General features: G+C 37.5%; 1 protein-coding gene across 1 annotated transcript in view; it reads right to left on the reverse strand.

The window, feature by feature from the left end:
- Positions 1-9,760: 9,760 nt before the first annotated feature.
- The window catches only part of CFAP47 (cilia and flagella associated protein 47), a 963,244-nt gene continuing 949,381 nt past the window's right edge, over positions 9,761-23,623 (reverse strand). Inside the window, exon 66 of the mRNA XM_069063838.1 lies at positions 9,761-11,234. Coding sequence (XP_068919939.1) covers positions 11,019-11,234 — 216 coding nt within the window. The 3' untranslated portion in view covers positions 9,761-11,018. The remainder of the gene's footprint in view (positions 11,235-23,623) is intronic.

Below are 23,623 nucleotides of genomic sequence, written 5' to 3' on the forward strand. Positions count from 1 at the left end.
GATATTTTCTATAGTAACAGCATAGTAATTTTCTTTGCATAATTCCAAATTGCTTTCCAGAATGGCTGAAATAATTACCATCTCTACCAATAGATTATTAGTTAAAATGATTTTTTAAAGGTCACATATGATCATGCTATTCCATTAGTCAAATGGCATCAGTGGCTCCCCATTTCATCTAGTATCAAAGAATGAACTAACAAGTAACCAAACAAGTATTTATGAAGTGTTTACTGTGTGCTAAACGCTGGTCTAAGCACTGAGCATGCCAATAGAAAAACAAGAGTGGTCTTGTTCTCAAGGAGTTCACATTCAATTACAGGAAGGTTCAGTTATTGGTCTCATGAAATGGTTCAGTTTTAAGGAAGATCACCTGTGAATTCTTTGTGCCTAATTGGAGTTCTCAAGACTGAAATTCCTGTGATAGGAATGCAGTTTTCTTTTACTGAAACCCAGAGATGAAAAACAAAAGGAATAATATTACAATGGAGCCATCTGAGAAGTCTATCTTGATCAAATCTGTTTGATTTTTAAAAGTTTTTACAATCCAGCTCTAGTCTACATTTCTAGATTGGTTGAAAATTACTCCTCCTTACTAATTTCATGCTCCAATTGAAATGACCTCTTTTTTTTCTCCCATACATGCCATCACACCTCCTACTTATGTAACTCCTTTCCTGGGATGTTCTTTTGCCTTCCTGTAATTTGAGATTCCCACTAGCTCCCTTCATGACTCAGCTCAAGTAGCCCCTCTTTTTCTATATGGTTACCATAATTGTAGGCTTTCTTTCTGTCTTTCTGTCTTTGTGTGTGTATGTCTGTCTCTGTCTATCAAGATATATATATATATATATATATATATATATATATATATATATATATATATATATATATACACACACACACACACACAGAGGGAGCATTTTTAAAGTATGGTATAGTATTTCCTATGTAGTGCTTTAGAAAAAGTATGGTTTGCTGTATAGGGGGCTGGACTAGGAGTCAGAAAAACCTAGGTTCCAGTCCTATTACTGGCTATGGAAGCTGCAGTAAGTCATAATCTCTCAGTGTTTTACACAACTGTCTAAAGACTTTAAAATACAAAGAAGGTATGGACATCTATTCAGAAAATTATGAAGTACCTCTCCAGGAGCTCCTAATACCAATGAAATTATAGGACCAGGCTCTATCCTCATACTAAATTTACTACTCTGTGAATGTGTTATTTCCCTTCAGAAGAATGTGAATGTCTTATATTCCCTTGGTACATTGTACAGTGCCTGGAACATAGCAAGCTCTTAATAAATGCCTAGTGATTGATTTATTAAATATAAGTTATTGACATCAAGGGTCACTTCACTTTTCTATTTTCATCTCTTATAGCTAACTCAATACCTGGCACATAGCACACAATGCATTTATGTTGATTAATTGATAGATGGTTCCCTGATGGTGTTTTGTAAATGTGCAGGATTCACGGATTCATGATGTTTGTATAGTTTTTCTTTTCATAATATCTGTCTCTTCACTTCTCTTTGCTCCATATTTTTTTTCATATTCTCTCTATGCTCTCCATTTTCAAGGCATCAATGAATCAATAATTTACTGAGTACTGGGCTCTGTGCTAAATGTTGAGAATACAAAGAAGTGTAAAAATGTAGTCCCTGATCTCAAGGAAATCACATTCTAATGGGGGAGACAACATGCAAATAACTTATGAGATGTACTTATAAACATTAGACAGTCAGTTAACTAACATTTATTAAATTACTGTGTCAGGCACTGTGCTAAATCATGATGATACAGAGACAGGTAAAACATACTCTCTGAACTCACAGTCTCCAGGTGAACACAAGAAAACAACTATGAACAAATAAACTACAGACAAAAGATCAACAGAAAAAAAGAAAGCATAAGAATTAAGGAGAATAAGAAAAAGTTCTTGAAAATGATGGGATCTTAACTGAGACTTGAAGACAGGGAAGCTAGGAAGTGAGGATGGTGAGGGAGAGTGTTCCAGATATAGGGGACTCTCAGTGAAAATACCCAGTGAGGAGATTGAGTATCTTGTGCAAATAATAACAAAGAGGTCATTGTAACGCTATTACAGTGTGTGTGTGTGTGTGTGTGTGTGTGTGTGTGTGTGTGTTTCTGTGTAGGATATGTAAAGTATAAGAAGATTGTAAAGATAGAAATGGGCCGGGTTACAGAGAGCTTTAAAAGACATATAAAGGAATTTATATTTCACACTAAAGTTAATAGGAAGTCACCAAATTTGAGAGAATGAGTTTGGGGTAGATGGGAGGTGAAAAATAGGCATATTTGCACTTGGGGAAGATCAATTTGACAGCTGAATGGAGGATAAAATACAGTGGGAAGACAGCTGAGGCAGGGAAATAAAGCAGCAGGATATTGCAATAGTTCAGGTATGAGCTGATGTGAATCTGGAACAAAGTGATAGCAGTGCCCAACAAAATAAGGGGCCACATTCAAGAGATGTTGCAAAACTAAAATTATTAGACCTCGACACAAGCTTGGATTTAGGGGGTGAGATAGCATTAGTGACGAATCCAGTATTATTGTTATCCTCTCAAGTGATAGGGAAAGGAGGAGTGTGGAGAGTTTGGGAGAAAGATAACAAGTTCTGTTTTGGACATACTGAGTTTAAGATGTCTATTAGGCATCTAATCTGAGATATTTAATAGGCACTTGGACAAGTGACACTGAAGATCAGTACTGAAGTTATGACTAGACAAATATATATGAAAATCATCTGCCTAGAGATGATAGTGATAACCTAAGAGTTGATTTCACCAAATCAAATTTTATAAAAGGAAACTAAAGAGGACCCAGGACAGAGCTTTTTGGATACTCCTGGTGAGTGAAGATGACCTTGATGAAAATTCAGTAAAGACTGAGAAGGAATGGTCAGATTTGAGAAAGAATAGGTAAAAGGAAAACCAGGAAAGAGGGTATCAGAAAAATCTAAAAAAAAAGTGTCACATAAACCTAGTGAGAATATTAGGAGTATGATCAACAGTGCTAAAGGCAACAGAGAGTTGAAAAAGATGAGGATTAAGCAAAGATCACTGGGGCAGAGTCAAGATGGCAGAGTAGAAACAGGACTTCCTTGGTGCTCCGGCTCCCACTTCCCCCAATTCATGTAAAAAATGACTCTAGACAAATTTTGGAGCTACATAACCCAGAAAATGACACAGAGAAACTAACCTCCCACTCATGACAGCCCAGCAGGCAGGCAGCAAGTGGCCCGCGCAGCACTCTGGGAGCTGATCCCAGCCCCACTTTAGCTGGAGCTCTTAGCTCCAGGACGGCCTCACCAGCTGTTGGCTGGAGGGACTTCAGATCACCAGCAGCTGTGGCAGTTTCCAGAATTATCAAACCATAGATGCCAAGGAAGTGAAAGGTCAGTACAGTGTCAACTTTGGGACCTGGGAATTCTGAGTACAATCAAACCTTTGCCCCCAGGGGGAGAAGCCTCTGAGGCACCAAGGCCATGCAGCTCCTGCTGCCATGTGGCAGCTTCAGCTCCTGTCCTTCAGAATGTAGGGGGACCAAGGGACAAGTTTTAGGGGTAATTGCTCTTGTTTTAACAAGCTTGCATCTAGATTGCTGTCTAGGGTGGTGGCCTGGAGCTTGCCAGAGAGGGTGGAGGCTTCAGAGAGGGCACCCAACTAATACCTTTGGCAGCTGTGCAAACCCCAGTGTTTGGGATAAAGCTCCCGTTTCTGATAGCAGAGTTCTACTGTGGCAAAATGCCCCAAAGTCAAGTAATTGAGGGGCAACATGAGCACGCAAAGCAAAGCACACAGAGCAACCCAACTTTACACACCTATTTTAGGGACAAAAAATGGATCAAAGAATGAAACAGGAGGAAGAGAGGTAGATTCAGAACTCCTGCACCAAAAGCTTTCAAGAAAAATATGAGCTGGTTAGAGGCCATAGAGGAGCTTAAAAAGGATTTTGAAAAATCAAATATGAAAAATGGAGGAAAAATTGGGAAGAGAAATGAGAACCATGCAAAAACATTATAACATGAGAGTCAACAACCTGACTGAATAATTCCTTCAGAATTACATTGGAGCAAATGGAAGCTAGTGACTTTATGAGAAATCAAGCCACTATTAAATAGAAGGCAATGTGAAATAACTCATTGGGAAAACCAGGTCAATGGTTTTCCCAATGAGATATTTCACATTGCCTTCTACTTTTTTCATTTTTTTGGATCAGTTGAATAGTATCTCTAATTCTGAAGGAATGATTCCCTTCAGTGAGCTTTTGAGATTTTTATTCCATCTGGCAAAATTGGCTTTTTAAGGCATTCTTCTCTTCATTGCTTTTTTGAGCCTCTTTTACCATTTGAGTTAGTCTATTTTTTAAGGTATTATTTTCCTCAGTCAGGCTATTGACTCTCATTTCATAATTTTCTTGCATCATTCTCATTTCTCTTCTGAATTTTCCCCCCACTTCTCTTATCTGCTTCTTAAAGGTCCTCTATGGCCTATAACCAGCTTGTATTTTTCTTGGAAACTTTTGGTGCAGGAGTTTTGACTTCACTGTCTTCCTCCTGTTCTATACTTTGATCCTTTTTGTCCCCAAAATAGGAGTCTAATGTTGAATTGCTCTGCTTGGTTTACTTTCTTTGCCTGGTCATGTCACCACTCAGTCACTTGACCCCTGGGCTTTTTGCCACAGTAGAACTCTGCCACCAGATAGGGGAGCTTTGTTCCAAATTCTGGGGTTTTCTCAGCTGCCTGAGATACTAGTTGGCTGCCCTCTTTGAAGCCTCCACATGCTCTGGCAGGCTGGTCACACACGGCAGGCCCTCCACCCTAGACAGCAATCCAGATCCAATCAGATTAAAGCAAGAGTGATTACCCCTCAGACTGGTAGCTTGGTCCCCCTACATACACTCTGCAGGTCAGGAGCTGAAGCTGCCATGTGGCCTTGGCTGAGCTGCAGCCCTCAGCGGCTTCTTACCCAAAGTTCACACTGCACTGACCTCTCACTTTGTCCTAAGTATCTATGTGTTGATATTTCTGGATCGCCAAAGCTGCTGGTGATCTGGAGTCTCTTCAGCTGGTGGTTGCTCAGGCTTGCCCTGGGGCTAAAACTTCTGTGTGGGGCTGGGCTTGGCTCCCAGAGCGCTGTGCTGGCCAATTCCTGCTGGCCTGCTGGGCTGTCCTCAGCAGGAGGTTAGCTTCTCTGTGTCATTTTGTGGGTTCTGTAGCTCCAAAGTTTGTTTACATGAATTTTAGGTGGTGGGACCTGGAGCTGTGCTGAGGTCCTTTATCTACTCTGCCATCTTTACTAGGAAGCACCCACTTTTGAAAAGGGAAAGGATCAAAGTAGAGAATAGAACAAGCTGGGGGGTGGGATAGGATAGAGGGAAATATAGTCAATCTTCCACAATATATCCAGGTGACAAGGGAGGAAGGGAAAGAATCTGGAATCCAAAGTTTTAAAATCAAATGTTTTAATATATATATATGTATACATATATATATATATTATTAATATTTTACATGTAACTGGGAAATGAGGTATACAGGCTCTTCGGCATAGAGATCCACCCTGCCCTACTGAAGAGTTGAAGGGGGAATGGGGGAAGATATGTGAGAGAACAGATTGGGGCAGGGGATATTCAGTGGGAACACTGTTTTGGGGTGGTGGGTAGGGAAAATTGGGGAAAAAATTTGGAACTCAAAATCTTGTGGAAATAAATGATTTAAAATTACAAATAAAAAAAGAGAGAAAAAGAAAAAAAAACCAAAAGGTCATTAAATTTGACGATTAAGAGACCTTTGGCAAATTGCAGGGGAAAGTTTCAGTTGGATTGTGAGGCTCAAAGTTGGAAGCAGGATTGTAGGGAGCTAAGAAGGGAGAGAGAAGAAATGAAGTTAAGGAATCTATTATAGATAGCTTCTCAAGGATTTTAGTCACAAAAAGGAGACAAGATATGACAATTGCTACCAGATATGATGGATCAAGTGAGGGTTTGTAATGATGGGGAGGACATGGGGTTGTAGATAGCAAGGAAATAATCAACAGGCAAGGTAAAGTTAAATTTAAAAAGGGGTATGATAGAGGAGGAAATCTACTGAAAAAGATAGCATGTTACACTCAGTCTCTGTAACTTCAGCTTTATGTATGTCTTCCCTCTTCCTTATCCCATATAGCCAATAACTTGTCAAATCTTCCCATTTCTGCTTCACATCCTTTCTCACATCTGACCCCTTCTCTCCTCTCATATAGCTACTGGCCTAGTTTATATATTCATGAATTGTCACCTAGATTGTGACATTTTACTAATTGTTCTCCCTGTCCCAAGTCTTTTGTTGCTCCAGTTCATCCTATACAGTACTGCCAAAATAATTTTCTTCAATGCAGATCTGACTATCTGGCTCCCTTGTTCAACTAACTCAGAGGTTTCTTATTCTTTTTGCTTTTGCATTGGCTATTCCCCATGCCTGGAATTCACTCTTTCATTATCTCCATGACAAAGAGACCTTTGTTCCTTTAAGATGTTAACTTAAGCATCATCTTCTGCACAAACCCTCAACAAGTCTCCCCAGCTGCTAGGGTCCTTTCAAACTACTTATACCATTACTGTACTACATGGAAGAGTCAGTTAGGTGGATCAGTAGATAGAGTGCTGGACCTGGAGAGAGAAAGACTTGAATTCAAATTCAGCCTCAAACATTTACTAGCTGTGTGACACTGGGCAAGTCATTGATCCACTGGAGAAAGAAATGGAAAATCACTCTAGTATCTTTGCTAAGGAAATCCCATGGACAACACTGGCATGCTATGGTCCATAGGGTCACAAAGATTTGGACACAGCTGAACAATAAATAATGCCTTGAATATATTAATGTTTATTAACTTCAGATTTATACTGTATATATTTTAACTATATTTATCTCATCCATTAGAGTATAAGATCTTTTGAGTAATAATTGTTTCACTCATTGTACTTATATCCCCATAGTGCCTGGCATATTATAACTAAATAGAAAATGCATCCATAAGTGCTATATCAACTCTAAAGTTATTATTATGATTAAATCCTTGTTGACCAACTGTGCTATTTGTCTTTAAATATACTCTATGTATGGTTTACCTAGAGTAGTATATGTGTACCTGGAACAGTTTATAGACATGGCTTTTTTTTTTAACTTGGGAAAGATTTAACATAGGAGCACATTAGACAGCATTTCCAAATTGACTATGTTTTGTTTTCCATGATGCCTGGTTGGAGTTTCTAAGACTGCACTCCTATGAGGTCAATATAGTCAATTTCATATTTGAAAGGAGCTAAGCTGAAGTGAATTTGTAATGCCACCATCCACGAGCTCATCAGTACAGGCATTTTCCAGTACCAGTGGAGCAAGGACAATAATTTCTGATCTGGGGAGAGTGAGAAGAAAAACTAGCAAGTTGAGCAAGTTGACTTGTGACACGTGACCTGATCACTGAGGATGGTTACATTTCAGACTTTATACATTGATTATGTGTGATGAAACCCAACAGCCCATGTGGGAGGAATAAGCCAAAGCTTGAGTGAGTCTTGCAATGGAGCAGATTTCTTATTCTCTATTGAGAATAAGCTATGAGAAGATGCAAAATGATTACCTTTCTCCTACTCAAACTGACAAGAAAAAAATTTGTGAAGCCAGTACATGTTTAAATCTGGATACAATATTCTGAGTTCTCCCACTGCTGTTCCTCAATTTTTCTGGGGGAATTGAAAGGATTAGATTATAACCCCTCATGAATCTATGTGAAATTATTTTCTTCATTCCTTTACTATTGCTTAAAAAAATTGTATTAAATGCTTTCATTAGAATGTCTTTCCTTTGACTGGTCTATTTGTGAAGGTACAAACAAAATTCAAATTATTTTTAGAGGCTCCTCATGTGTCTGGGATGCAATTTAAAGCCTTAAAGAGAATACTTATGATTTACATCCTTGTTACATTGAATATTAGTAGCCCATGGGAATTTCAGAATGAGTAGAAAATGATCACACCTGCACAAAATTCCTCTTTCAATCTCTCATCTCTACCTTCTGACATTATTCCCATCTCTTAAAGCCCAATTTAAATGCCACTTTCTCCATTAAACCTTTTATGATCACCCAATCAGAAATGATATCACCACCTAAGCTCAAATCTTTTTAGGCAACATCACATTTAATTTTGTTGTAGTAGTTGCTAAGAAATTTTTCTTTTCCTCTCTCCCAGTAAGGGTTTGGGGAGAATGAATGTTTTCTACACAGGAAGTATGCCTCTCAGTGTGGGAGGACTTATAACTAACTTAACAAAAAACAAACATAAGATAAAAGCAAAAGCTAGGAAGAGGAGTGGTAGCACCCATAGAAAGGAGGACTCAAAAAGTTGTGTTCTCGGTATGAATGAGAGAGATAGTAATGAAAGGTCAGAAAATTTTTGAGACTTGTTCTTTATGCCTTGTTTAAGAAAGTGATAAACAGGAGTAGTGATGCATAAAGTTCTGAAGAGAATATACTCGTGTAGGAAATTGGTAAGAGGGAGGGGAAAAATATATTTTGCATCCCTGCCCTCCAGACACTCAACCCCACCACCAACAAACACTTTTAAATATTAGAAGACAATTAGATTTGAAATACAAGGGTCTCAAGAGTTTCAATATGGATGCAAAAATAACAACAGCAACAACAAAAATCTCAGAACTTATATACATTTGAAGGATTAATGGTTTCTCATTCAAAGGTCCTTGCTTTGATTTTCTCCTTTGAATAAAACTTTCCTTTGTAAGAATGTGATCTACATGTTTACAATGGAGAGTAAACATCAATATAGTGAAGATGTCTCATGTTTCCTCAGGTTTTCTGAGAGGGGCAAGAGAAGGAGAAAATACCCCAAAGTGGATCCTGACCCTCTGTGTTATGGAAGTCTCTGACGCAAGGGTTACACTGAGCTAGAGAAATTGTCCTAATTTTTTATTTTATGCATTTATGCATTTTATGGCATTTTATGCTTCTAGTGGATGTTGAATTTCATTACTGTCATTTTTTACTTCTGTGTCTTCCCCAGTGGCTAGAAGACTAGTCTACATACAAGATGTAATTAATAAGTGTTTGCTTAATTGAACCAAATTATACATGACTCAGACTATTTAAGAAATGGTTCAAAAACCCATAGTCAATTGAGTACAAAAATCTTCTTCAACAAAAATGACGCTTATTTTAGAGGAATTTTTTTTAACAAAGTCAAAGAACAAAGATTTAGGGGATGAGATTCTAGTTTCCCTTAGCAAGCCCATTATGGATTTTCTTTTAGGCATAACACTCCCGGCTTCAGAGTAAGGAACCAAGGCTTTAAATCCTTGTCCAAATTTCTCTCTTCAAGGCCTAAGATATCTTAGCTGTAAAATGAAGGAGTCTGAGTAGATCGTCTTTAAGGTCCTGACCCCGCCCCCCCCCCGCCCAAGTCTTAATTTCTCTGATGTTCCTTTGCTGTTGGACTACATATTAGATTCAATGATCAACTCCAATTCCTTTAGATTTATTTTTTTCTTTTTGATAGAAAATAAATCCATATTATCTTCTTAATAAACATATTTACCATTACTTGAACACATTTCTGATTTTAAGTCATATTCAGCTGCAACTTCAATCATTCCATGAAGGAAAGCTCAGTTCCTCTCATTCCCACCCCCACCTTCATCCCCCAGGAATACAGGGCTTTTTGTCTCTATTGCCCACACACTCTAATCTAAAGCACTCAAGCATTGCAGATTGGACAGCAATCATGTTTCTCAGCTGGTGCAATAAAATGAGGTTTAACATTATTTAAATATTGGGAATTACTGTAAACATCCCAAATCTAAAAGCAATTAGGACTCTAAGCATGTGCTGGGCAGAAGCAATTGAGCTTCATTAAGGGATTTCAGAGCTGGTATGAAGACTTTCTCATGAATGTTGTCAGGACCCCAACCAAAGAAACAGAGAGAAAAATAATGTATCTAATCTCAGACTGACTCTCTTGGGGAAGGGTTAGCACGTTATAGGAACTTAATTGGTAAATACCAAATTTTTTTTTCTTACCAATTCATAGAATTTTATATATCCTATAGTCCTAACTCCTACATTATACATAATATTCACTATACAGATGAAGCACATTTACAGAGAATTAAATTGTGTGTCCAAGATCACAGTGCTAAGTTGTAGCACTGACAGTTAACAGAGGTCCCAAATGTGTCATCATTATGTGACTATTATTGTAAAATGTTGCCCAGTGGTTGAGCCAAGGGTCTCCATCTGTATCACTTTTTATCCAACCACTGGATGGTGAGAACCAAAGATGACAGCATTCTCTATGTCTCTAAGATTTTCAGTTATTATCCCTGTCATCTATCACTCTTTCCCAGACCCATTTAAATATGTATTTAAAATATATAATATATGTATATACATATATATTATGTAGGCATATAGACAGATTCACATTTTAGATACATTAATTTTTAAATCACTTTTTGGAAACATGCAAAATATGAAAAACATAAAAATGAAAAATCTTTCACATTGCTTAGCAATCGATTACTTAGCAGTAAGTTAATTTTATGTTTAAAGTTTAAAGGTTCATAAGCTATATCAACATGAAAAATTGAGGTTTTAAATCAACATCAGTATGAGAAATAGCTTTTGTACTGAAACTCATTTTCATTTTTACTAGGAATGTATTTCTGTATTTTAAAAGTTAGCAGATGCTGATATTTAGAGATTTGAAGTCAATTCCATAGTATGCACATGCCAACCTACTTAAAAACATATATTAAAATAGAGTTTTTATTATTATCTTAACCATTTAAAATGAAAGCAAAAGTATAAAAAGTATTTAATTATGCTATATCATCTCTATTATTCCCTAGAGGTATTAAAAATAAACAGACAAAGAAAATGATGGTAACATCATAATTGCTTTTGAAGGCCAAAGATACATTTTTAAAAAACTATTTATTTTTTCTTAAGACCAAAGGAGCACCTTTGATAGTTGAGGACACCCCTGTGGTGATTAGTTTAGTGTTTTCCTGGAGGAAGTTGCGCTGATGAACTGGAATGGTTCTCAGATTCTTATTAATGCAATCAATTCTAGCTGGTACATTTGTCGGTGGTACTGTGTTTGGTGGCAGCCCATTGATCTGATACATCCAATAGATATTTTCTGTCTGGAAACAAAGATTGGGAGAGATTTTATATGAAGCAGCCATGGTCTGATAGGGAAAACATTTGAAACAAACAAACAAAATGCTTAAAGTAATGTGCAAATTAGAAAGTCATTTGTTTTATTCTGCGCAGGGTGCATGAAGGCCACAGAAATAGATCCTCACCCATAGGGAAAAACTATTAACTTGCACAACAGGCAGTGGAAGCTTCATTTTAAGAATGAAACAGCACTCACTAAAAATACACACTGTCGCAAGTTTGCCCTGTAGGTTGTCATATCATTTTGTTTCTCTGTGAGCATTTTTGGGAGGTGGGGGCAAGGGTAGAGGGTGAGAGGAAAAAAAATGAGAGTAAAAATGGAGGGAGGCTGTCAATATAGTTTGTGATAGAATCATTTCCAGACATAAACTATGACTAATTGAAAGAATTGGTTGTAAGATTGATTTAAAAATTATTTACATTAACTGCATTTACATTGACCGTTAATTGATAGACTGAGCATTAGACTCTCTCACTTCACTCTGCATCTGCTACTCTACCTGATTTCAACTCCAGGAAGCAAGATGCTCCTCTTAGGTTAAGATAATCTCCTCTAAGCTCATCTCCATGCTGCTACCTCCGGCCTTGAATAACACCATCTTTCTCAAACTCCTCTCCCCTCTGATTGGAGGGCTGGAGGATGGGGTACCAAAATCCTCCCAATGCCTTCCTTTAAAGAAGTACTAATATGTCTGGTTTCAACTCCAGTGAACAAGATGCCCCCTCCCCAGGAACCCTGGCCTCCTTCTAGTCTCCCCTTTCCACTCTGCTATCCTGATGCCTTTTGTGTGTTGTCTCCCTCTAATAAATTGTAAGTTATTTGAGGGCAGGAACTATCTTTCTTTTTACTAACTGTAGCCTTAGCACTTAGCACAGTTCCTGGAACATGGTCATTATTTAATAAATGTTCATTGGATTGGATTGGATTGCGAGCAGTGATGATATTGGTTTTAATGCTGTCTTGGACAGTGACTGTGTGATAATGAACAAATTATTTATCTTTTCTGGACTTTGTTTTGCTCAACAATAAAATGTAAACAATTATACTTAAAATACTTATGCCAGATGCCTTCTCAGTGGTTTAAATGAGATAGATTATATAAACAGGGATGCGCTAGTAAATGTTTTACAACTAGTTGCCCCTTTCTAAAAAAAGTTCTCATAAGACATTTTTAAGTTTGACCTACATTATTGACATTTTGCCCATCACTTTCTTGAATCTAGACAGTTAACAAAATAATAAACCAAGTTCTAATTTGTAGTATTTGCTGATTTCCAAGTTGCAAATGTTTACTGAAAATTTTAAGATCCACTCTCTGATCTTGAGCTAGCTCATACACATTCACATTTCAAACTATGAAACCAATAGAATTAAAGGTTTTTCTTACAGAAATTCAAGTGAGAAGAATTTGTTTAGGGATTGATTATGAAATGTTTTATTACTTGCTTGGATACACATAGGGAATAGAACTGAAAAAGGTCGTCATTTTCTTGCTTACTGTATATTTTCATGTATGTCAGAGCCATGATACTCTTGCCTTTATTCTTCATAGCAGCTAAATTAAAGTATTTCTTTATACATTTATTTATACATTTTTTTGCCCATGATGTTTCTTATCGGTTCTTTTCCCATAACATTCCTCCTCTCATCTACTAAGATGTATTTACTTATCAACTCCAAATCAAGGATTTTCTTTTTTCTTTCAAGGCTCAACTCAAGCACCACTAGGTAACCTCAGCTCCTAGACCCTCTCCAATAAACTGTATTTTTATTTTGTACACCTTCTACATATACTTCTTAATGCATATGTTAACTCCCCTGGTGGAAGATGATTGAACTAAGGATATCTAGCTGTAGTGCCTTTTGAGCACTTAGAATTTGGCAATGAGTATTTGGATCTTCCCATAGATGTAGGATGTGAACCATATGAAGAGGAAGTAGGTGAACTGTTTTTCTTTTATTTTTTTTTCAAATGCTTTATTAACTTATGGGTTACATCATTCATTTGCACCAGATTTTGAGTTACAATTTTTTCCCCAGTTTTTCGCCTACCCACCAACCCAAAATAGCAGTCCAATAGGATATCCCCTCCTCCAATCTGCTATCTTCTCCCATACCCCCTTCAACTTTTCCAGTAGGGCATGGTGGATCTCTATTCCCCAGTGCCTGTATATCTTATTCCCAATTACATGTAAAATAGTATTAATAATAGTATTTATATATTTGGAAACATTTGATTTAATTCATAAATATGAATTCCATATTTATTCCCTTCCTCCCTCACCCACCTTTACTGGGAAGATAAGCAATTCAGTATAGGTTGTACATGTGTAGCTATGCAAAACATTACCATAGTAGATATATTGTAAAAGACTGACTATATTGCCCTCCCTCCTATCCCACCTCCCACTTGTTCTATTCTCTACTTTGATCCTGTCCCTTTTCAAAAGTGGGTGCTTCCAAATTCCCTCCCACCCCAACCTGCCCTCTCTTCAAACAGCTCCCTCTCATCCTCTTCCCCCTAGTCTCCTGTATGTTGAGATATCCTATTTAGTGTTTCTGTCTTTCCCTCCCAGAGCCAAATTCAATGAGAATAGGATTTTGCCTTTGTGCCTTCCTCTTTTCCCCTCCATTGTAACCATTTTCCCTTGCCTCTTATATATGAGATAGTTTACCCCATTCTGTCTCTCCCCATCTCCTCTCATTATATTCTTCTCTCACCTCTTAATTTCACCTTTTAAATATCATCCCTTCCTATTAAATTGATCCTGGGCCCTCTAGCTATGTTTACCTGTAAAAATATATACACACATTTACTTATGTATTCATATGCCCACATATCTTCCTACATATATATATATATATATATATATATGTATATTTCTATTCCCTTCATCTATTTTCATACTAAGAAAAGTTTCATAAGTTACAATTATCACTTTTCCATGTAGGAATGTAAATAGTTCAACTTTGATAAATTCCTTATGATTTCTTTTTCCTGTTTACCTTCTCAAGCTTCTCTTTCTTCTTGTATCTGAATATCACATTTTCTATTCAACTCTGGTTTTTTCATCAAGAATACTTGAAAGTCATCTATTCCACTGAATGATCATATTTTCCCCTGAAACATGATACTCAGTTTTACTAGTTAGGTGATTCTTGGTTTTAATACCAACTTCTTTGTCCTCTAGTATATCATATTCCTAACCCTTTGAGCCCTCAGTGTAGAAGCTGACCAATCCTGGGTTATCCTGATTGTGTTTCCACAATATTCAAATTGTTTCTTCCTGGCTGCTTGTAATATTCTCTCCTTGATCTGGGAATTTCTGGCTATAATAAATATATTTAATATAAAAAATAAAATTTCAGGAATAACCTGGCTATAATATTCCTAGGAGTATTCTTTTTGGGATCTTTTTCAGGAGGTGAACAGTGGATTCTTTCAGTCTCTATTTTGCCCTCTGGTTCTAAAACATCAGGGCAGTTTTCCTTCAGAATGTCTTGGAGGATGATTTCTAGGTTCTTTCTTTGATCATGGCTTTCAGGTAGTCCAATAATTTTTAAATTTTCTCTCCTGGATCCATTTTTCAGGTCAGTGGTTTTTGCAATGATATATTTCACATTGCCTTCTATTCTTTCATTTGTTTGGATCTGTTTAACAGCGTTTTCATTTCTCATATAGTCACTAGCTTCTATTTGCTCCAATCTAATTCTGAAGGAATTATTCTCTTCAGTGAGCTTTTGAGATTCTTTTTCCATCTGGCAAATTCAGCTTTTTAAGGCATTCTTCTCCTCATTGCCTTTTTGAGCCTCTTTCGCCATCTGAGTTAGTCTTATTTTTTAAGTTTTATATTCTTCAGTCAGGCTATTGACTCTCATTTTATAATTTTCTTGCATCGTTCTCATTTCTCTTTCCAATTTTTCCTCCACTTCTCCTATCTGCTTCTTAAGGTCCTCTATGGTCTGTAACCAGCTCGTATTTTTCTTGGAAGCTTTTGGTGCAGGAGTTCTGACTCTTGCTGTCTTCCTCCTGTCCAATGCTTTGATCCTTTTTGTCACCAAAATAGGAGTGTAAAGTTGGGGTGCTCTTTTTTTTTTTTTGCTTCCTTTGCCTGATCATGTCACCACTCAGTCACTTGACCCCTAGACTTTTTGCCGTAGTAGGACTCTGCCACCAGATAGGGGAGCTTTGTTCCAAATGCTGGGGTTTTCTCAGCTGCTTGAGGTATTAGTTGGGTGCCCTCTTTGAAGCTTCTACATGCTCTGGCAAGCTGGTTGCACCCCCCAGGAACTCCACCCTAGACTGTAATCCAGATCCAAGCAGGTTAAAGAAGAGCGATTACCCCTTAGACTGGTAGTTTGGTCCCCCTACACTTTCCAGGTCAAGAGCTGAAGCTCCCACGTGGGGGTGGCTGCAACGCTGCAGCTCCTCAGCAGCTTCTTGCCCTGGGGTAAGTGACCTATGCACTCCCAACTACTGCATCCCAAAATCCACACTGCAGTTTCACTTTGTCCTTAGTATCTTTGTGTTGATAATTGTGGAATCCGTCACAGCTGCTGGTGATCTGAATTGCCTCCAGCCTGCGGTTAGTCAGGCCCGCCCTGGTGCTAAAACCTCCTGCTTCTGCAGGGCTGGGCTTGGCTCCCAGAGCACTGTGTTGGCCGATTCCTGCTGGCCTGCCGGGCTGTCCTCAGCAGGAAGTTAGCTTCTTTGTGTCATTTTGTGAATTCTGTAGCTCCAAAGTTTGTTCAGAGTCCCCTTTTACATGAATTGGAAGTGGTGGGAGCCGGAGCCTCAGGGATGTCCTCTTTCTACTCCACCATTTTGACTCTGCCTACGGTGAACTGTTTTTCTAGTAATAATGGCATGTATATGTGAAGTGATGTTGGGACATCAAGCAGCACAATTCTTCCAGAATGAGTCGCAGGAACAAAATACAAATAGTGGCAACTGGAGGTGCCTTTCTGAAGGGTTCTTATTTGTCAGATTGACTAATGGGAGAGGGGTCTGCTGTCTTCCAAGGATATTTACCTGGGGCATGAGGGAGAACTTTTTCAAATGTGTTCAACTTAGAAACTATTACTTACCTCAGGTAGTTTACATGGATTAAAATGAAACTGACAGAAGGAATCTAGAAACAGTTGTTTGAGATTATGAAGACATGCATAAGAAGCTGAAAGCCTTAGGTACACAGGTGGCATTTCCATAACTGCATCCAAATGGAAGCAAGGTTAGAATAGAAAGACAGGTTTGGGGCATGGGCAGCTGCTTAAAACCATGGAACCTCAGAAGATAATTTTTAATTTCTGGACCACATCTTTAAAATATGAGAGTTAAATTATTTTGGTCAGGAATGAAGTAATCTTTAACTAGGATGAGTAAAAGTCACATTTGCCTAATGATAAAACTTACATGAACTGATGCCAAATGAAGAAAGCTAAATCAGGGAAACTGTACAAAATGATTTATATTTAGGTGGAAATTTTTTATTTATTATTTATTATATATATTACATATATAAATTGTTTATATTTAAGTGAAAAACTTTTAATGATAATGATAAAGATGATTCATCTTGGAGAAAACTTTGGAAATGTGCCTCTCTCCCATCTTTGCAAAGGTGGAATACTATGGAATACCATGCATGTGGAATAATGCATACATCTCCAGACTTAGCTGATATATAACATACATATATACAGGCATGCAGACAGAAATACATGAGTACATAAAGTTTCACTCAACCACACACTGGCACCCTAGAAGAATAACTTTGTGTGTGACTCTACTGGATTATAAGACCTTCACAGTGTTTTTCCTCTTAGAAAATGATTGGTAGATTCAGGTCTTTAGGAAAGGAATTTTTTTTTTCAAATAATATAACCAGACGAATAGCAACAAAGCATTTCTCCCAATATCAGGGGCACAATCTTCCAAAAGTCCTTGGAGGGAAGGGCAAAGGGAGTAGGCATGAATTTAAAATACAGTGGTCCTGAGGCACATTTATAGAAACACAAATGGCCAAAACAAGTCACGACTGTGGGACTGCAGAGACTTAATGACCTTTCTCTCTGTAGTTTCTTCATGATGTTTGGGGGCTAGGGGTGAAGTGGGTCACATTCATGATGGATGACATTGTTCCACAATTCAGATGGCCTAATTTTTCATAGAATGTAGCTGAGCAGGTCAAACTACTGTTGAACTGTGCTGGGCTTTAGCTGCCAGGCTGGGCCAAACAGGATGCTGGGCATTCTTACTGCAGGACCAATTCTCTGAATGTCTCAGGCTTGCTCATTTATGGGTAGCCAAAGTTCTTTTCCACTTTTAGCCACTGGCTTGGCAGTGTGCTCTCTTTCAGCTAGGGCAAAGATTCAGCTTAGGATCAGCAGAATTATCTTCCTTTTGGCTCCTTCGTTCTCTGCTTGTCACCTTTTCAACTTCAGGCAGGGGTTGGGAGGAGTCTTGCTTTTCTAATAAAAAAAATCTTTCCAGGCTCAGACTCCCTTTCCTTCAGTAAGTCACTCTTCCTTAATAAGAGCTGGCATTTGTACCTGAAAAGGTCTTAACCTAAAAGGACCAGGGTCTCCCATTGCATCTTGGATCATCTCCAATCATCCTGATGAATTTCAGGTTACTACATCCAGATGGCTCTGGAGAAAAAAAAAAGTGAGGCTGGTGACCTTGCACAGGCCTTTCTCACTCAAATCAAAGATGGCTGCAAATCACATCATCATTTTCCTGATTCCATGGTCCTCTTCATAAATTAAGGACAAACATAACCTGTGAGTAGACCAAGCTGCATGAACGGGGACCTAGCTAGTTGGGCATCTCAGCTCATCCTCCAACTAACCCTCTCTCTCTCTCTCTCTCTCTCTCTCTCTCTCTCTCTCTTCTCCTCCTCCTTCTCCTCCTCCTCTCCAAAGGAGAGTAAATTTTGATGGCCATAAGTTGGTTCTTGAAGGTTCTTTCTTGTACATCCTTGCTCAAGCTCCACTTGATGGCTATATCTTGGGACTTCCTTTCTTAGAGTGAATGTCAGTGGTAACTGTTTCTCTTTGTAACAGCAAGCCTGGGGGTCTTCCCCTCCCAGATTGATATTTTTTTCTAATTAAAAGGCCCATCCCTTGACTCCCTCCTTAAAGAGGCCTATTCACTGAATGAGCATGACCTCACTCTGAGTACCTGAAAAGGCCTTAGCCTGAAAGGCCCTGGGTCATCTCCAGTTATGCTGATGAATATCAGGTCACTGGATACAGAAGGCTCTGGAGGAGAAAGTGAGACTGATGACCTTGCACAGACCTCCCTCACTCAAATCAAAGTCAATTGCAAGTGATGTCATCATTTCCCTAATGCCGCTGTCCTTCAAAAACAAAGGACAAACACATTTGCCTGGTACTTGCTATGTGCCAGAACCTGTGCTAACTGTTTTACAATTATTACCTCATTTCATTTTCACAATAACCCAAGAGGTAGATTATATCATTATATCCATTTTATAGGTGAGGAAACTGAGGTAAACATAGGTTAAGTGACTTTCCCAGGGTCACACAGCTAGTAAGTATCTGAGGCTGAATTTAAATAAAGGTCTTCCTGACGCCAGGTTTAATGATCTCTCCACTCTTTCCACTTAGTTGACTCAAGTTGCTATTTTACCTTGGAGTGAGGAGTTTGAATCTATCATACTTTTTTCAGGATCTTATAAAGATGAGTAACTAGGGACAAAGCTAGTAATGCAATCTGTGCCTTGGAGACAAATTCAGTATCTCTATGCCTTCTTCATAGGCAAATAAAGTATTTAAAACTAATACCCTTATGTGTGTGTGTGTGTGATTGTAAATGTATATAGATACACATACATATACACAATATATAGATACACCATGTATGTATGTACACATATGTACATATATGTATTTTTTTTTAATCTGAAGGCCTTTCTCTTTACATTTTAATGTTTTTGTTCCTTATTTCTCAAGACTCTTTACTTCTGCTGAAGTCTCACTGGGGTATCCCACTTTACATACATTTGTAGACATAATTACATATTGTTTAGAGCTCAACTAATATTAACAAAGTCTTAAATATGGTAAGAGTGGAGAGAGAAAGCTATCTACATATGCTTACAAAGTTACATACTCTGGAGGGTTATACAAAACTGGTTTAAAAACGTTGCTGGTAGAAACACTGAGACATTCAAAAGTGAAAAAAAAATCTAAATAAATACAGTCTCAGGTCGCTACATAAAAGTTCCCCCCAAATGGTTGTAACTCTGAAAGTGTATGTTATTAAAAAGGGAAATGAAACATAAAGGTGAGCATTAACTCCTAGTGATGGAGATTATGACTGATTCAAGTGACTGCCCATCCTCTGTGCCTCTTATCCATGTCCTACTGTAAATCCATAAGAGATTCCAACCAATAATCCAGGGCTTCCTTTAATTTCTATCGGCATTGTGAGGACACCAATGGAGCAAATGGGATGTCCCTCTGCCCCTTGATCTTGCCCCATCTTTTTTCATTTGTACATTTTTATATGATCTTCTACTCTAATTCTCTTCATTTCAAATGAACTGCAGCCTATTTAGACCCACCGTGTCTTCTCATGTCTTTTGGTTGGCAATAATTATCATGTCCTCAGAGAGTATAATGATTCATAACTCAGCCATACAACAGTATGGTAGAATATTGACATTAAAAATGAGACTTTGTTTCAGGGAGAAGTTCAGGAGCAATTTGAACAATTTGTAATTTCTCAAAGGCCATACATCATATCCCTCTTGTACAATTCGGGGATCAACTCATTTTCTGTTTGCAAATGGATAAGATTATACCTGAAACAAAGGTCCATCTTTTAATATTTATCCAGATATAGGTAATACTCATAGATGCATAAACACAAAGTGCTTGAGCAAGCATTATTTATCTACTTGTTTTTTGTTCGTTTGTTTGTGTTTTGAAAGAGTTTTTTTGAGTGGTTATGGATCTTATCCAGGAGTCTCTGAAGTGATCTCAGGATTAATGTAGTCAGAATGATGTCAGACACAAACAAAAGCTTTCAAAGTCTCAACATCATCAACTTGGACTTTACATTGGATCTCTTCCATAAAGATGGCAAACACTTTTGGCAAACATACATTTTTATGTTTGAATTTTAACTGATAGAAGGAGGAGGAGGAGGAGGAGGAGGAGGAGGAGGAGGAGGAGGAGGAGAAGAAGAAGAAGAAGAAGAAGAAGAAGAAGAAGAAGAAGAAGAAGAAGAAGAAGAAGAAGGCCGCAATTCTTGACGTCAAGGAGATTACATTTGAATTTTGGGAGATAAGATGTAAAAATGAGCTGAAAAACCTAGAGGGAGGGAAGAAAATAGACCCATGGTAAAGGAGCTTTGAGAGCCAGAAGCAGAGCAGGGCAAGGAATAAAGGAGTTAGCACAACATGGCCTTATAACTTTCTTAAAATGGAGGTTTCACAAAGAACTCCTCAATCAGAGGAGGGGATTTCAGGGTCAGTGGTCCTTTGTGAAATATAACATGAAAACCCTACTAGGTCCCCTCTAATATAGCTGTTAATGACCCCCTTGCTATTTGTATTTATGTGTGTATGGATAGATAATCAGATATATATAGATAAGTATATGTATATATACATATATGTACATATGTGTGTGTATAGTTGGGGTAAAACTATATAGATTGAAAAGTGTTCATGTTTTCTTATTTATGATCTCCATTTTTAATCTGTTCTCCTACTCATTTGATCCTTAAATGTCCTTGGGATGACTGCTTAGGTCTTTAGTAAAGCTGTCCTGAAAGTAGTTGTATCCTCCACTGCTTGTCTCTGTTTTATGAGGAAATAATGTTCATAATTATCTACACTCTGTATAAAATTTTGCAAACATTTTTATGTTATAAAGTGTGGCCTTCCTTGGATGCTTTTTCTATCTACTTTGTAAGTCATACATTTGCTCTCTTTTAGAACCTTTTGGTCTCTATAGCCAATTAATTTATAGTAGTTAAAGTTTTATTTTAGAAGCTTATAATGGGTTTTGATATCTAATTTCCCATTTACATTCCAGTTTTTTGCAATAATATCTTGTTCATATGGATTGCATTGGTGTTTTACTTATAAGCCATAATTCTCACAAGTTAATCCTCTATTTTAAGGAGAAATGTTTGCATAAAGGAATTCAAGAACCAACGTGGAGAGAAATTGAAAAAGAATTTAGTTGAAAATGAATCAATGAAGGGTAAAACAAAAGCAATATATTGGGAATACTACCAACCACCTGGAGAAAAGTAGAAAATAGTCACAAACCTGGCATGTAATCATACTAAAGAACTGAGACTACTTGATTATGTTGACATCTGGAACTCTCTCTGTCTACACTTGATTTTAACCCCAAAAGACAGAGAAATAACAACAAACTCTCTTTGCCTCTGAATATGAGCCCTGATCTTTTTTTACACCATGATAACTATCAATAGGTTCTTTCTCCTTTGCTTGCTTATTTTTAATTTTAATTTTGTTCTATTTTATTTTTGGCAGTTTATTATTATAATCAGATACTAATTCCAAATTGTGGAAAATGGGGTCCCAGGTCTCAGGTCCTCCTTATTGTTATTTTCTGAATTCTGTTTTTCAGGCCTTGCTTCAGGCACTCCTCTTCTCTCCTAAGCTATAGTTAGGGGTCCAAGTCATGCTATCCCCAAAATATTCTTGCTCCCTGCACTATTGCACTCACTAGGCCTGTCCTTCCTCCTCATCTACAGCCACAGCACAGGATCACACCTGGTAAGCACCACTAAATATGGCTCCTGGAAACAGCAGGGTGTTGTGGTGGGGTGCTTTAATCTTCCTCCACTCAGCCTGTAGATACCCACATTTTTTCAGATAAAAGTTCCTGAAGCCATGAGGTGAAGGTTCTTGAGGCTTAGTATGCTTTCGAAATGAGCTGCCCTCAGGTCTGCTGTTTATTGATTAAGGAAAGTCATCATGGAGGCATCAATACTCTATTCAGACTAAATCTCAACCACTGGAGGTTCTGTCCTTCCTGAGGTCATCTCAAGTTGTCTTAGGAAAATAACTACTTCAACCTTACACTTTTACTGGTCTTCATTCATTTTGAGGTAATGTCCTATCTGTTTTTGGAAGAAATTTGGAGAATCTGAAATTTTCTGACCTACTCTACCTCTTCCCAAAATCATTTCTTGTTTATATGGAATGGATCTCTGGAAGGGCAAGAGGTATACTTGAAGAATTATTTTTTTTAATTGGATGTAAATATAGATTACAAAAATGACTATAGAAAAAAGGTACAGTCCTATACGTATAAGTTCAGAAGCATTAAAATACAACTTGATATAGGACTGAATCATTAAAAAAAGAAAAATATTTCTTTTTATATTGAGATAAAGAATAATGAGCAGGATCCTTTCTTTGGATAGAGTAAAGATAATTGATTAAAAGAAACAAACTTTTCTTTTTTTCATATTTTATTTTCTGACAAGTATAAAGATAGACTAGAGAAAATGGAATAAAATTGATTAATTGGGAGTTGAAACCCAGGAGAATTTAAAAAATAAAATAAGAATATAAGTAGGGGAATTCCTTACTTTTCTCAACAAATTCAAATCACAATTTCTAGATGAAGCAGATCCCTAAATGAAGAGTCTGTACACTATGTATCAGCAAGTCTTACTACAATTCCTGAAAAATTCAAAGAACCATGATTAAAAGGATGGACACTTGTTAAGGAAAATGATGATCACGACACATCAAAATATATTACCAAGAACAGATCATGCCAGACTTCCTTCACTTTAACACTTTAAGTATTTCCCTCTTTAATGCTTTAAGTTATAGATTGCAATTAGGTAGTTCCTCACACACATACCCCAAGCCACAAACGCACACACATATCATATATATATATATGTGTATGTATGCATGTATATATGTGTGTATATATACACATATGCATGTGTACACACATGTGTATATGCATGTATAAAAATCTAAATTCAGAAAACAGATTAATGGGAATGGAATACAAAGGGAACAAGATAGATATTTGCGAGGCTATAAAAATATTCCAAATTCAGATAGAAACATGAAGGAAAGGGCATAGGGTGGGGGAAGAGGATAAGTTGAGGGGTTCCTTGGAGAGGGGATAGGCTAAGTAATAGGAGGGCAAGGTAGAAGTAAAGTAGAGGAGTCGGCAGGAAAGGATAGGAAATAAGAAATACATTATAGATTATAGATATCTATGCATCTATATGATTGCATGTAAGTGTTATGTATGTATTATGTATTTATATGTTTGTTATATATGCACATGTGCACACACACACACACA

The sequence above is a fragment of the Petaurus breviceps genome, unplaced genomic scaffold, assembly GCF_028583685.1.
Source record: "Petaurus breviceps papuanus isolate PSGF00001 unplaced genomic scaffold, PetGlider_PUasm1.0 90603, whole genome shotgun sequence".
In the NCBI taxonomy this organism is placed as follows: domain Eukaryota; kingdom Metazoa; phylum Chordata; class Mammalia; order Diprotodontia; family Petauridae; genus Petaurus; species Petaurus breviceps.